The sequence below is a fragment of the Pseudopodoces humilis genome, chromosome 9 (assembly GCF_049639895.1).
Source record: "Pseudopodoces humilis isolate 2021_Gansu_Grassland_sample_001 chromosome 9, ASM4963989v1, whole genome shotgun sequence".
In the NCBI taxonomy this organism is placed as follows: domain Eukaryota; kingdom Metazoa; phylum Chordata; class Aves; order Passeriformes; family Paridae; genus Pseudopodoces; species Pseudopodoces humilis.
This window is the reverse complement of record NC_142208.1, coordinates 11,719,538-11,734,655: the sequence shown is the minus strand read 5'-3', so window position 1 is coordinate 11,734,655 and position 15,118 is coordinate 11,719,538. Positions and strand designations below refer to the sequence as shown.

The window sequence follows — 15,118 nt, the reverse complement described above, 5'->3', positions numbered from 1 at the left end:
CATTATTTAGAATTTCTGTTATTTACAGAGAAATCAGATTTTTTACATTACAGGATTTTTTCCCTTTCTTTCTGACAGTGGAGAAGACTCCTCCTTGTGAAGTGGTGCCAAAGAACTTCAGAGTCTGCAGCATTGATATTAACCTTTTCTTTCAATGCAGAGCAGCCAGGATGCTGACTCTGCCATTTAAGTGGCCATGCCTGTCATAATTATTTATGTGCTTGGTTAAACGTGACTGCACCTGTGTGCAGTGCGAGCCCTCATTTGTAGAACAAAGAATATAAAGATTAGCACACTTGTTTAAGATAAGGAAGCAAATAATTGCAACTCAAAATATTCCATTTTTATCCCTTTCCAACAGTGTTACACATTGATATTGTTTATATATACTCAGTATATGCTCCTGCTGGAGGTGATTTCGTATCTCTGCAGTGGTGCTCATTCTTGTACTGCATGATCTGAGCACCCAGGACTGTTCACCACAGTCTTGGAAACAAGGAGATAACAGCTACTGTTGTGTAAGCCTCATTTGTATGCATTTGTGAGTTGAAAGTAGTTTTTTAATCTTGAGTAGTGAATTTTGAGTGTTGAATTTTTTGTGAAGAAATTTTCATTGTTTTAAAATCAGGTTTTTACACAAAATACCTCAAGGGAGTCTATTTACTTTTACTGGCACTGGACTTTGTATTTGGACATCACCTTATTCCTCTTTTACTGAACCCATTTGTTAGGGGCTCTAGCAGCACATATTCCCCAGGTTTTCCTGTTGTTCAAAAAAGATGGAGTAACTTAAAAAAAAATTTGAAATTTAATGCAAATATTCAGGAATCTTACTTACAAATGAGAGAGGGCGGTAGCGCCAGAATCAAAAGTAGTATTTTTTTTCTGGACAGAGAATGTCAAGAGTTAATGCTTTTATAAAACTCTCAAAAATACTCTGGTTGGCTTCTTTTTGAATTAAGTCCTTTGGAACAAATTCACCTACCATATTACTTTACCACTTTATTCATATATTGCAAAGTATATGTAGAAAAAAAATAATGGGCCTCTGAAAAATCTGATGGATGTAATTGCATCCAGGGATACAGATGATGTCATGAATCACTGCAAGGTACAATGGTTTCTGTGGTATTTCTAAATGAAATTAGAGGTCTCTTGTTTACAGTTTGTTTGCAGTGCACTCCATTCACTAGAAGAGTGTATGGATCCAATACTAATACATAAATATGTGCTATAGCCTGATGCTATTTTGAAGATGTTTTGGCATTATATCCCTAATTTTACTGCTGTGTTACCATCATTTCCAGTTGTATCTGGCTTGATTTAAGCTGAGAGAGCTTTGTATTAGTAACATATGGAAATTGTTATTGTTTACATTTGTTCAGCAGATGTGTGAGCTTTTTATATGCCTGACTCCTTATCAGTTGGATTAAATAATGCATAATTGTGCAGTATTCAAGTAGTCTGTTGGATCAGAGCAAGTACTGGCTGCCAGTGCACGTAGTCCAAGAGTGACAGTTCCAGTATTTCAGTCCTTGTGAGCGCACCGAGCCTCACTTTGTTCCCTCCTTGCAGATCAAGTGTTCCACTGTGATCACATGTGGGATGTGAAATTGGAAAGGAAGCGCTGCAAACAGGTAGAAAGGCCATTGCACAGTGAGCTGGTGAGGTGAGATCAGCTGAAGAAACAGGCACCAAGGGGCAGTTGAGCCCTACTAAACATAAATGCCTTCAGTACCAGGGTGGGAAATGATTGGGTCAGTCACAGTCATTGTACTAAAAAAGAAATGTGTGTTTACCTTCTCACTCACCTCCCAGCTTTCCTGTCTGTCATATTTAAAATACTTAAAACACTTTCAATATTTTTTAACAGCTCCCATTTTCTGTACCAAAAGTATCATGCTGTTTAGAAAGGGGGGAGCCAAAAAGGCTCTATAAGTAAGAGGGGTTTTATTTTACAACCTGAGGAAAAGTGTGCAAGCCAGAGATAAATTTTTGTGTTTTTTCTCTCAACAGAGAGCATTTTTAAAGGCTTTTAAAGTGTGTGATTTCATCAAATTTTTTTATTTTTCCTTCTTTGAATATCATCTGTGAGGTGATGGAATTACAAATGAGAGCACCAGCTAGGAACTTAAGTAAAATTTGGCAAGCAGAGCTTCCTTAAGTGTTTATCTTAAACTGGGCCTTGTCTACGGCAAAGCAGTTTTGCTTTCAAAAAGCAGATAATTTTGTAATCAAATATAAATTATAGGCCATATTTTTGGTGGTTGTGTCCTTGGCTTCAGTGAAGTAAAGCTGTATTTATTTACACCAGATGAAGATCTGCCTTTTTCCACCTCTTTTTGTAATGCATCTTTACTTCTTAGAGAATGAAACCTTTGTTTCTTTGGAAACACATCTGTTAAGAAACACTAGGGCAAAAATCATTTAACTGGGCCTGTATCTTCTCTCGTGTGCCTTCCTTTGCAGTGGCCTTGGGTCTCTACTTCCCCAGGAAGGAGTACCTGGAGAATGTCTACATTGATGCGCCAGCGGGAATGCCGCTCCTGCACATCCATGCCTTGAAGGATTCACGTGAGGAAGCGGCCCACTTTCATCTGTGCCAGAATCTCATAATTTCTCGAGCAAGATCACATGAAAATAATTGGTTCCAAATTAGAGAAAAAACAGGACTTCTCTACCTCAGCAAAAGCCTGGATAGAGAGGATTTTAACATGCTGTGTAAGTATGAGAAGACCAGCTTTTCTTCTTGAGGTATCTGTTCAGACAATGAGATTTCTCCATGGGAAGATGAACATCAAATTTGGGAAAAACACATTGCCGTTTTAAAATGAGGAACCAGACCCAATGAAACCCACAGTAGTATGCCAAAGCAGATGCTGACCTGGGACAGATCCTGTTGCTCACACTGGGAACTCCAGTTGGGTGGGACAATTGCATTACTGGAAATATTTTTTATGCATTTCACAGCTGTACAGGTTACAGCTTTACACTAAGATTTGCGGTTTGTTCATCTACTGATGCAAGTGAGACCAGTTCCATTGTGTTAGGGATTCCCAGACAAATGCTGTGAGAGTGGTTCAAATTCTTATGTGAATGGTCCTTGAATTCTGGTGACATGGATTCACAAATTATATTTGCATGTAACACCAAAGAGCTCTTAGAAGAAATGGTTAATCGTACCTCTCTCCCTCTCTTGAGATTTGGCTTTGTTAGAGAAGCTTACTGTTGAACTACAAAAATTCATTATCTCAGATTTTTTTCTCTTCTTTTATGCTCTAGCAGTAAATTGGTTTTGGTGATTTTGATCTATGAGGAAATTAGGTATCATTAGATGGTGGAGGAGGAAATGGATGAGGAGTTAATGGCATACCACTGTGATCAGTTGCAGAAATTTTACTGTTGAAGAGAGTCTGCAGTAACTGTCTTTAGTTCGTAAGATCCATATATCAACACTACCTTCAGACTTAGGTGCCTTGATGTTGAAATTTTCAACTTCAGACACTTAATGCTTTATTTTTGAAGTGCTGAATGTTTGATATTTCATCCATTTTTGGTACTTGGCATTCATGTATATCAAATATTTGTGCTGAACAAAGGAGGAATAGATACTTAACACTCGAGAGCCTTGTTTTGTTCATTCAGATCAAAGTGGCCTAGAACTTCTTTTCAAGTGAGTTAGATCTATTACAGAGATATTACTGTGCTGTCTGTAGTCAAACCAAGGGAACCAAAACAAGGCTTGAGGAAATATTAGTACATGCCACAGGTTGATTTTAACTTCTATTTTATCTTTTGTCCACCTCTTTATATTTCAAAATGATGAAGCAATCTGTTCTCTGAACCTAGACAATTTGATCCATAGTGTTGGAATGCTGTGACTAAAGTGTTAGTCCTGATAAGGGTTTGTCCTGAGTATCTGTCACCATCTCGTGCGTTATTTTTCCTGTTCCCACCCCGCTCTGCTCTAGTCCCTTCAAAAAGCAGTCCTGTCAAAGAGCTGATTACTGCCAGTGATGTGTTTTTATGTCACTGTCTTACAGACAGAATGCTGATACTGGTTTTGAGGCTCTATAATGCAAAATTTGTGCCAAGCCTTACAATTATAGGCTTATTTGGATTCTTAAGGTTTAAAGTCTTCCCACCAGCATCTGGCATATTGAAGAGTTGCTTTGCCACATAGTAGGATTAAATGATCATTTATGGAATAATGGACTAGTGAAGAATATAAGGAAAGTAAATGTTGGCTTGTCTTCTGTGAAATATTTCTTACGGTGATTTCTTTCCCCTGAAGCTGTAGGAAATTGGATGCCGTTATCCAAGGTGATGCTGTATGTCTTCCTTTCATCCCACCCTTTCCAAGAGAGGGAATGTGACTCCGCTACACGCACCACGGTTTTTCTCTCTTTGATCAATGCTACTGCACCAGCTTGCAGTTCCCTGACAGCAAGGCAGCTTTGCTTCACAGAAATGGATCTCTCCTTTCACATCAAGGAGAATAAACCACCTGGTACATTTCATCAGCTCCAGTTACCCTCAGTTCATCATCTGTGTCAGAATCTCAGCATTTCCTACAAATTGCTTGCAGGTAAAACTGGATCTGAGCTGTTCACATGCTAGCAATAGATTCAGACAGCTGCACTGTTAGAAGATGTCTTTTGTAGTAGATCCTCCAGATTTGATTCTATAAAGGAAGTTCTTGTGCAAACCTAAACTGAACCTGAAGGTTTTGCCTTTGAGATAAACAGGGGAAATGGGAAGGAGGTCTATCCCCTTCCCTAAAGAAAAAGACTAGTTTTAGAATTTTATATCTGCTAAAAGTAGACTGGGAATACACTGAGCTTTAAATTCTGCTGCTTCTAAACTGTAGAATCTTCCCATCTATTCCATGCTTTCTCCCTACCCTAATATAACCCCACAAATTCCTTCTGTTTCACTTCTGAGTCTGTCGTTTATTGTGCAGTCATGATGTCCAAATGGATTTGCTGAACTTCAGAAGAGTATTAAAGCCATCAGAGCCCTGTACTGGGAAGTGATTGTGCCTGTGTATGTTGTGGCTGTTTTGCAGCTGAAGGTGTTCCCTTTCGGTACAACGAGAACACCACCAGTGTGCGGGTGACGCGGAGCCTGGATCGGGAGGAGAGGGAGAGATACGAGCTCATTGCCAAGTGCACCGTCAGAGAGGGGTTCAGGGAAATGCAGGTTGAGGTGCCATTCCTGGTGAACGTGTTAGATGAAGATGACTCTCCTCCCTTCCTTCCCAATGGCACTGATACTGCTGATGCTGTCGTGGAGTTCAACAGGAAAGAGGTAATGTTGGTAATGTTCTCCTTTACCTAGTCCCTGAAGTATGAGCACAGCAGTGGGAGGAAGGACTCCTGGGAGTCATATTCTGCCTGTGTAATGGGTCTTGGCAACAAGCCCATCACCATACTGTGCTCTGCAGATCTGTGATTGTAGAATGCTGTTTGTAGGATTCCTCTGCCCCAAGTTATGTGTTGCTCAGATCCCAAAGAAAGAGGAGTTTGGGTTAGTAATTTGAAGAGTGTGAAGGAATTTGAGCAGTTTCCAGGATCAGGTTGGACAATTGCTGAGTCTCTGGTCAGGATCACTCTGGATCCTTCCATACTGAGCTGCGTTCTGTTTGTTACAGAGTTGCGTCCTCCAGGGGATTTAAAATGGTGTTGTTAGAGCAAGTCTGTATATCTGTCCCATGCATGCAAATCTGTGTAATGCATCATGACTATGTTCAGAAGATTTATTAGGATGCTGTAGAAGTAGTGGTTGACGTTTACAGACAAACCATTGGATCTGTGGAATTTACAGGCTATTAATGTTGAGCTCCAGGATATTGTTTTAATGGTGTCCTCCCATTTTTCCCTTACCATGCCAAGCTGATTTTTCAAGAGGTGTGAATCCCTGGGTGTCTTTGGTGCCCCTACACACACACCTCTTGTTGCTTCAGTAGAGAAGTACACGTGCGGGCTCTTTGGCTCTTCCATGAGAGCAGTGACCCTTTATAAGTCAATGGTATAGAGAGGACTTTTTTGGGGGGGCATAAAATGATGCGTGTTTCATGAGAGAACTTCTGCTTCCTAACAGCAAGATCTCTTGGTAGTCAATTTTCCCTTCAAAGTACGTATTGATCATATTTGTGTCTGGAAGGGAAAAGACTGATTTTGGGAGTTTGCTGCCATCTCCTGACTGGAATAAGTCTTGTCAAGACACCTATGAATACATTTGCCTGGGTTTCAGTGAAAGTTATAAGGTCTTGTTTGACCAGTATTTCAGTCTCAAAAACAGTTATCAGAAGAGGAAAACTTCAGGTCCTTCAGCAGTGCCATTTATTGTTTCCTACCAGGGCACTGTTCTTTCCACGCTGACCGTGTACGATGCAGACACCACACCTATCTACCCCCTTGAAAGCAGCAGAAAGAAATACACAGGAACCATCATTACTGATGATCCCTGGATAAGTGAAACATTTCGTGTAGAGCACATCTTTGATGAAATCCACTTCAACCCAAATGGCAGCCAAGTGAGGGGAACTCGGCATGAGTACAGTAAGGACTCTTTTCTTCAAATAAAGGAGAAGTTGCTTGTTAGTAGTTGACCAACAAGCTCTTGAATTTTTCTGAGCATTTTGTAAGTATTGAGCCAAAGAAACGTGAGAAATTTCAAGTAAAGAAAACACAGAGTTTTAAATATGTACTGAGAAAATGGAGCTTGTGTATCTCTGTGATGGGGATTGTGTGGGATGATGATGTATAAACTGATAAGAAACAGGTTTGGATTGTAGGATTCTCAGCTTGGTAGGCAGAAGGGAAGAAGGCCTCCCAGACATGTTGAATGACAGAGAGCATAACTCCATAAGAACATATTTCATATTTAACTTGCCTCCTATTTCCTGTTAGGAAACTTGGATGTGTGTAATTAAATTTGGTATATCTGTTTTTGTTGGGTTTGTGGTATTAAAAGATACATTTGCAGATAATGTGGGTTGCTAATAGACTAATCCTTTCCTTCGCAGAACTGGTACTGAATAAAAGCATTTCAGTCACAGAGCATCGTTCCTTCCAGCTGGATGTTTTGGTGAATGACACAGAATTTCAGGGCCCAGAAAGATCGGTGATGCTTCATTTCAATGTCTCCATCCTCCCTGTCAGCATCCAGTTTTCAAACATAACTTACCAGTTCACAGTGAACAGAAATGCTGAACGCTTCGCACAAGTAAGAGCCACGTTAATTATGCATCCTCTTTCTGATGGAGTTAACAACTGGATTGCTGGGGCCAGATGTGTTACATTGCTCATTGGTTTTAATGATTTTAAGCAGAATCACTGAAAAATGTGTTATCAGTGTGATTGTTGCTGGATGTAGGAGGTAGCATGTAGGCTGGACACTACCTCTTCTACCACGTAATAGCAGAGAAGGTGCCACACATGGAAGTACTAATGAAGGGAAATAATGTGTTGTGGGCAGGAGGACTTGGAACTGTGAGTGGCTTAGGCATGAATAACTGCAACAATGTCAAGGGCAAAAAAAGGGGATTTGTCCAGCTGTTGGAGTCTCAGTATATTAATGGCTTTTCTTTAGGTAATGGCTAGCTAGTAATTAATGTGTTTCCTAATTTTAACCCTTGTTTTAGCTTAATCACCACCATTGCCATTAATAATGCTTTCCAGAGACGCTTTCTAATAGGTTGACATTAATCAGGTGAAAATTACAATGTAATTCCTATGGAACATGTACATTAATAAGGAACTAGTTCAATATAATTAATATTATGAAAGTGGATATTAAAAACATCAGTGATGAACCCTTTTGGGAGAACTTCTGGAAAGCATATCTTGTAATGTAGCAGAGAGGAGGACTGAGATGAAAATACGATCATCCCAACTACAGAGAAAACCAGTTCATTAGAAGAATTTTAAAGAATTAAGTTTTATTAATCTTTAAGCCTCTGGCTAATTTTACAAAGAAAGAGAAATGAAAGTTAGATATATTGCATGTTCTTATATCTAATCTGTTGAACTGCACTGCAGCTTGATAGCTCTTCAGAGTACTGAACAGGCTGTACATGAGCAGTAAAAATTCTGCTGAACTGACAATGGACATTTTGTCCATAGTCTGCACTGAATATCCTAAATAAGAGAAGGGTACCAAGTGTGCTCGCACAGCAGCCTCACTACAAAAGCTACTCCTTTATGACATTTCATGATGACTTGTGGCTGCAATTTTTCACTTTGCAGTCTCTTAGAAACTTCAGAGGATAGTGCTTTCTTTTTGTGCAGATCAAGTTGTTTTTGATGTTAGGTTTGAGGCTTTTGTTGCGCCAGACTGTGAAAACTTCACCCTCAGGTGTTGCCTGGGGATAGGGTGAAACCTGGGTTTCCCCTAGAAGAAATAATAGCACAGGTATGTAAGATACCCATAGTCTAATCCTTGCATTGAGAACTCTTGTATCTGTGTCACAACATGACTGTATTAGAAACAAATGTGGATACTTACCTGTTAGGTATGTATGAGTTTAGATCAACTAATTGGTTGGGCTTTTTTCTGTGTGCATGTTTTTATATATAGGTGTATGCATACAATATTATGATGAATGAATGAGTTTCAGATTAAATTTGGACAACCATGGTTATCTGTGCATACCCTAGATTGCTTGAACACTTCAGTTTTAAAATCTGGGGGTATGTGTTCCTTTTTTAATTTCAGGGTGGAAAAGCAAAAAGAGCCAGTTGACTTTTAAAGCTACGGGTGTTGAATATTGTCATAAGAGTCAAACATCTGAAAAGGAATTTTAGGATCTTTGAAAACAGTGGCATTTCCCCCTCATTGTGCAGTTTCACTGGGTGGCAGTAGTAGCAGGGAAAACTGTTCCTGGCAAGAATTCCAAGTCTCTGGGAAGAGATCTTTTTCATTGTGCTGCCTAAACACAAATTCACAAAGAGATTTTGTTCGGATTCTTGAGCAGCAAAATGCAAAACTCATCCTGGCTCTGGAGATGGTGTTCTCAGTTAGTTAAAGTGTCATCCACTTACTTCTGAAACTGGGTTTGAATTTACAGTGTGCTCAGCTTGGAGCACAAGTCAGTATAAGCAGCTTAGTCCCCAGTACTTCACATTATTAAAGTTGGCTGCATAATTAGCCGTGATGTGCCAGAGTATTCAGGGAAAGTACTGGGCCAAATCAATATGAGGCTGAACTGTCTCTTGCCCTAAGGAAAACACAGGAGCGTGAAGAAATTATTAACTGCTGGGCTGATGCCATTTGTCTATTTGAGCAGCTAAATGAATTGAATAACAGAAGCACAGCCTGACGGTGCAGGCTTGCCCACTGGCATTTAACTTATCAAAGGACTTAAAGCTCTATTGACATTTACTGAGACAAATGATGAATAACATTGGCTGAGATTTTTAGAGAGGTTATATGTCCAAATGTCCCTGGAATTCAGTGAAGAGGAACAGTATCATTATCCAAACTTTATTAAACATTGGAGCTTGAAAGATGGATTTTTCTGTTCTTATTTCTAATAATGGTATTTCTGTGTTAACTATTGAGGATCTTGCAAATTTGTAAGTTACTCCCCTGTAAGCTGATGTTAAACCTGACTGCTCTTTACCCTCACGAGAAGAGGGAAGTAGGTGCTTTTCCCCTTCTCCCCTGGAGTTGTGCTCTTCTGCACCTGAGAGCTGAGCTGGCTCCAGAACTTGTGGAGCAGAGCAAAGTTCCAAGATTGGGCTTTCCTTAGAAGAATCAGGCAAAAAAAGAAAGTGTCTTTCTTATAGAAATTTCTTGAGGGAGGCCCTTATAGCTTCTTCTCAAATTATACAGAGAAATCAAAACTGGCCAATATGCTATTCTAAGGATAATCTGCTCTTCAGGGACCCTGAATTTGCGGAGTCTTCTCCAACCCCATTGAAGGAAATTGCTGCAATCAAAAAGGTGCCTGGAAAGACCAGTTACAACAGAGTAGGCAGAAGGGGCAGTTTAATGTAGTTAAAAGTAGTAAAAATGCCATGGATCATCCCTGTGTTCTCCTCCTGCCTGGAAGGAGCACCATCTGAGCAGCTGCAGAGTGCTGCCAGTTGCAGTGTGGCACCAAAGCTGTGGTGACGTGTTCTGGAAGGGACATGTCTAGACCTTGTGTCTAGACAGAGTTTATGAACAGTGGAAATCTTGTCTTCTTCCTTGCCAGTCCCAGCAAGTCGTGGAGAGGAGACAGCCAGGAAGAAATGGCCTCGCTTCTGATGGCTTTAATTGTCTTTCTGTGTTATCCTGCCTCCTAAAATCCCAACAGGAATAGTGCCAAATGAGCCATCAGTAATGTGAATGGGAATAAGTTAGATGAAGTGGGATTATTCTATAACAAAGTATGCTTCTAGAACTGCAAAGGCTTCCTCTCTGACTTTAAATAGTCCAGGTTCACAGGAAGAGGTCTTAGTACGCAAAAACTTACTTTTTGTATAACATTCTTTAGTAAGAATGCTTGAAACCAAGATGTACAGATATGCTTTCACCAGCAATGGTGTTTCTTGAAAACATTCCTTAACTGCAGCATTTGAAAATAATCCATCACCAAGTTCCTTTCAATAACACCCCACCCTTCACATTGTGGTTTTCTCTGCAAAGAAAGCCAATGCCTCTGGGCCTGATTGAAATCCCACTCTTGTAAATGGAAAAACCAAAGTGAGCTTTGGATCAGTTCCTGTAGGAGCTGGACAGGAGATGGGGCTTTACATTCCTTTGCTTCTTAGATGGTGTGTTGTAGACCGAGGAGTGTTCTAGCCTAGATACTCTGGCCCACAGAAGTTCAAATACGGCAAACCAATGTATTTTCATTTTTTAGATTAAAATGTTTTAAAATTGCAGATGGGAAACAATGAGGTTCTTATTCCTTTTAAGGCTTTCAGAGAGCTCTCCTGGCCAGAAACTTTTTGACTAATACTGTAAAAATTTTGTAATAGAAATTTCTATGTTATTAGAAGAGAGTCTCAGCTTTGTTCATGCTGAGCTCTTTGATTTCTGAAAGATGACGAAAGTTTTTTTCAGTGGTCAGCCTGGGACAGAGCAGAGATTGAACTCAGAATTTCCCAAATCACAGGTTCTTGTTCTCACTGAGCACTGCTGACCATCAGCTGTAGGCACGAAGTACCACTGAGTCTGTCAAGGCTTTTTGCATGTCCGCTGCTACTCTGAAGACAACAGTAATGCTTTGCATCTCATTTTTACTGAGGATTAATCACATTTAAAGCATTTACATACTGCATTTGTAGAAAAATGAAAGAATCTGTAAACCCCAAATAAATACTGTATTTTGCAAGGTAAAATATGCTCCATTTTATTTCAGATATTTTTGGCAAGCACTAAATATTTTTTGTGTAGAGTTTTGTTCCTGTCTGTGATTTCTTTGTTGGTGTTTGAGCCTAGATAGGAAAGATCTGCATTGAGAACTGCATGAAATTCCGTGGTGTAAACATCACCTACAAGCTGCTGTCCCCCAACGCGAGCTGCTATCCTGTCAGCATTCTGCAAGGCCGAGAGGACAAATATGGGAGCCTTTATGTGAACGATTCCTCTGTGCTGCGCAGACCTGAGTGCAAGGAAATACAGTACACTGTTCAAGCTACAGACAAGCAGAGCAGGAAACACACCAAAACCCTCCTCACTCTTGTCCTGGAAGGGACTCGTAAGTACCCCAGTCAGAGCTATTTATTTATTATTAACAAGTGTTAGCGGTATGAGTAACGCTTGTTACGGTATGAGTTGAATTAGCAGGGTGATCTGTAAAATGATGGCATTAACAGTGAAAACGGGTCTGAGCTACGAGATACGGATTACAGAGTATAGATTTTGAGTTTTGATTTGAACCTTCCTATAGTAGCTATTTGTTTGAAGAACTAATGCACAGAAAGGTGGGATAGTACATGCAATTCATAATGTTCGTGATGACCTTTGATTTAGAAGAATCTTTAGTGTGTGTGTGTGTGTGGTCTTTATTTTGTATTTCACATATTCCTGTGGAAGAAGCAAAAGTGTCTGCAGGTATATGTGTGTGTATATCTGTCTATAAGAAAGAGCTATATGGTCTAAGTATGTTTGTTCATTGATTTTTCTCCTCCCTTCTCTCTACAATTTTTTAATAGCTTTCTTGGTATTCATGTAGCAATCACACAGAATTTAAGTTCTTAAGGGCAGTGTGATGACCCACCCTTACGGGGAAGGAAGTTAGAAATATCCTGTAACACCCACAGAAGAGGGTTTCTCTGGAAACATTTCTCTGCAAACTATATTGCATTTTATGCAAAACTGTACAATTGTACCTGAGAAAACACACCTGTTACATTTTATCAGATCAGAATTCCTATGCCAAGAGCAAGTGGGTTGAAGAAAAAGAAACAAATGCATGCAGTGGACTTCTTGTTTTGTACAAGCCTAATGCTGTCTGAAAACACACATTTCTAGCTGGTACTCTTTGGGTTACTGCTGTGGTAGCCCAAGAACTAAGTATTTTCCCCTAATTAAATGTTCTGTATGAAGCTGTAAGGATTTGTGCTCTACCATTCTTCTGTTATTGGTATGTTTGCACATATCTATAGTTATAGGCAGTGACAATGTGCTGACAAGCAGACATAACCATGCCTTCATGATCTTGGTGTTTATCTTTTCTCTCACAGGAAAGGAATATCTGTGCTTTTCTTTAGTTGTTCTCTAAGTATACTGATAATTGAGTCAGTCACTTTCACTGCTTTCTTCATCTTTCTTTTGTTCCTATCTATCCCTAAAACCAGAGTTTTCCTGGTTTGAGCTTACCTGCTTGTGTGTTCATTTTCTTTGTCCTGCATTTTTCCCAACAGTTTTAAGAAAAGAAGAGGACTGCCCCGACTCTTGTGCTATAAGTAAGCACCGTGCTGAATGTGAAGAGTGTGGTGGCCTGGGAGTGCTAACAGGAAGATGCCAGTGGAGACAGGGGAGTGGGAAAGGTACATTTATGTTGTGTGAGGTCAAACTTCTGTTTAGCTGTAATTGTGCATTTGACTTCCATAGATACAAACTGATTTGTTCTGGCTGGAAAACATGATACGGTAAACTACACAGAAGCTGGGGCTAAAAAGAATAATACCCATATGAAGTATGCATGTGAAGCTGGAAGGGCCATTCTTCATCTTGTCCCTGGTGATGCTGAACATGATACATAAACCAGCAGGTAGTGAACTGAGCTTGCATCAGTGTGGCTGGAGCAGGTGCTGAGCAGGTGCACCCAGCAGACAGGAGCACAAAGCAGTGTCTCTAACTGTGGTCTGTAGCACAAATGTGATGGGTGACAGCACTCAACTCTTCCAGAGCAATGATTCTTTGTCAGTGCTTGATCCCTTCAAACTGTGTAAGTGTCATAAATTCTCTACAGCCACTTGTAACCCTCGTATTCAAGTGGGTGAAATTGTGTAGAGAAATGCTCAGTTGTAAAAGCTGCTCTTCAGTCTCAAAGTGGTCAGCCAGCTCCTTTTCAAGTGGTATTCACAGTAACTGCAAGTGACATGACCAGAGGGCTGTCAAAAGCAGGAAAGATAGCAAAAAATTGTTTCTTCCAGTTGCCTTTTTCTGTTGTCTTGCCTGTTACTTTAGCAGGTGTTTGTAGTAATAGATGGTCATTTTAAAGGGCACTGTAACCTGTGCTTTGGAGTGTTAGTGTGCTCTGAGAAGATGTTAACTTTCCTTCCTCGTGGTATTAGTCCAGCTGTTTCTCTGTTAACAGGGATCACCACAAACTATTCCACGTGCACCCCCAGCATCAAGACTTGTCCGGATGGCATCTGTGATGTGGTGGAGGGCAGAGACCCGGCTGTGTGCCCCCAAGACTGCACAAGTAGGGAATGTTTTAGGATGGGCTTTTCTGTTTCACCTCTGGTCGCTTCTCAAATGTCGCTTTCCCAAGTTCAGATACTTGTACAAGCTCAACATCTCTGCATTGTCACACTTGCATTTGAATCATACAAGAGAGTTAAGGTTATGGGGATTAATCTTGACCTTTTTTGAGCCAGGCAGGTGACACCCATTGGCTGACTGATGGAGGGATAAGATTTTCTCAGTAATTCCCATTCTGCTCCCTGTTCATTCACAGGTGGTGTTTTTCAGTGGAGGTACTTGCTGAAGAGGTATAGGCTCTAGGCACGTTAATGCCCCACTTCCTAAATCAAGTGCAGTATGATAGGAGCCATGCCTATTTCCATTTAAAATAAATCTGTTTACAAAAGATCAGCTGGGGAAGTGTACCTGCCCTTTTTGACAGGTGGCTGTCAGAATGATCCAATGCCTTACCTATCTGAAGATGCAGGCAGAGACTCACATGAGCAGAATTTATGGGGGAAGAACTGAAATGCATTTCTGGGTATTCTTCTTACTTGAGCATATATTTCTACACTCCTCTACATCACATTCATATACCTGGAATACCTGCAAGTTCACAAATCATCCTGAAGACATATAGGGTAGAAAAAACAGTGTCATTGTCTTGAGCAATTTCCATCTTCTGTGAGATGATAATTTTTAAGTGGCTTTTTTATCTGACAGTCTAATTCAGGAGTAAAGACGTACATATTTCTTGAATTCTTCTTCTGACTCTGACATCATATACTCCCAAGTTTAGATTTTAAAATGGAGTCTTAGAGGAACTAGCATTTTCTAACAGGCTGGGACTTAATGTTCTTCTATAAACTTAATTACTAAAGAGGCTTCTTTGTATTCCTTACATGCAAGAATGGATTGTGTATTGTAAGTTAGTGTTATCAGAAGGATAATTATTTCATCAGAGTGCATAAAAACAATCCCTTAAGTAGCAGAAATGCTTGAAGGAAATGCAAGTAACCTCTCTTATCATCTGAAAAGAATTCTTTGTTGGTAATAATTGCAATAATTTGTCATTTTGAAAGTGGAAATATTTGTGCCAGGGGCTGCAATGCTAAAATATGTACAACATATGCAACATCAAATGTTTTGCTCAACAGAAGCCTGAAAGAAATACTGACTGGATAATAAGCAGGCGAGTAAGACATGTTTTCACGATGTTATGCACGTCCTTTTAACACCTGAGTTGAATAATTGTGTATATGAC

The 15,118-nt window shown here is 40.0% G+C and overlaps 1 protein-coding gene across 1 annotated transcript in view; it reads left to right on the top strand.

Moving 5' to 3' along the window:
• Positions 1 to 15,118, top strand: part of RET (ret proto-oncogene) — a 73,671-nt gene that overhangs the window by 39,031 nt on the left and 19,522 nt on the right. Inside the window, exons 2-9 of the mRNA XM_088059320.1 lie at positions 2,470 to 2,721; positions 4,295 to 4,588; positions 5,069 to 5,310; positions 6,362 to 6,563; positions 7,031 to 7,230; positions 11,437 to 11,695; positions 12,864 to 12,989; positions 13,763 to 13,873. Of these exons, the coding sequence (XP_087915446.1) occupies positions 2,470 to 2,721; positions 4,295 to 4,588; positions 5,069 to 5,310; positions 6,362 to 6,563; positions 7,031 to 7,230; positions 11,437 to 11,695; positions 12,864 to 12,989; positions 13,763 to 13,873 (1,686 nt within the window). The remainder of the gene's footprint in view (positions 1 to 2,469; positions 2,722 to 4,294; positions 4,589 to 5,068; positions 5,311 to 6,361; positions 6,564 to 7,030; positions 7,231 to 11,436; positions 11,696 to 12,863; positions 12,990 to 13,762; positions 13,874 to 15,118) is intronic.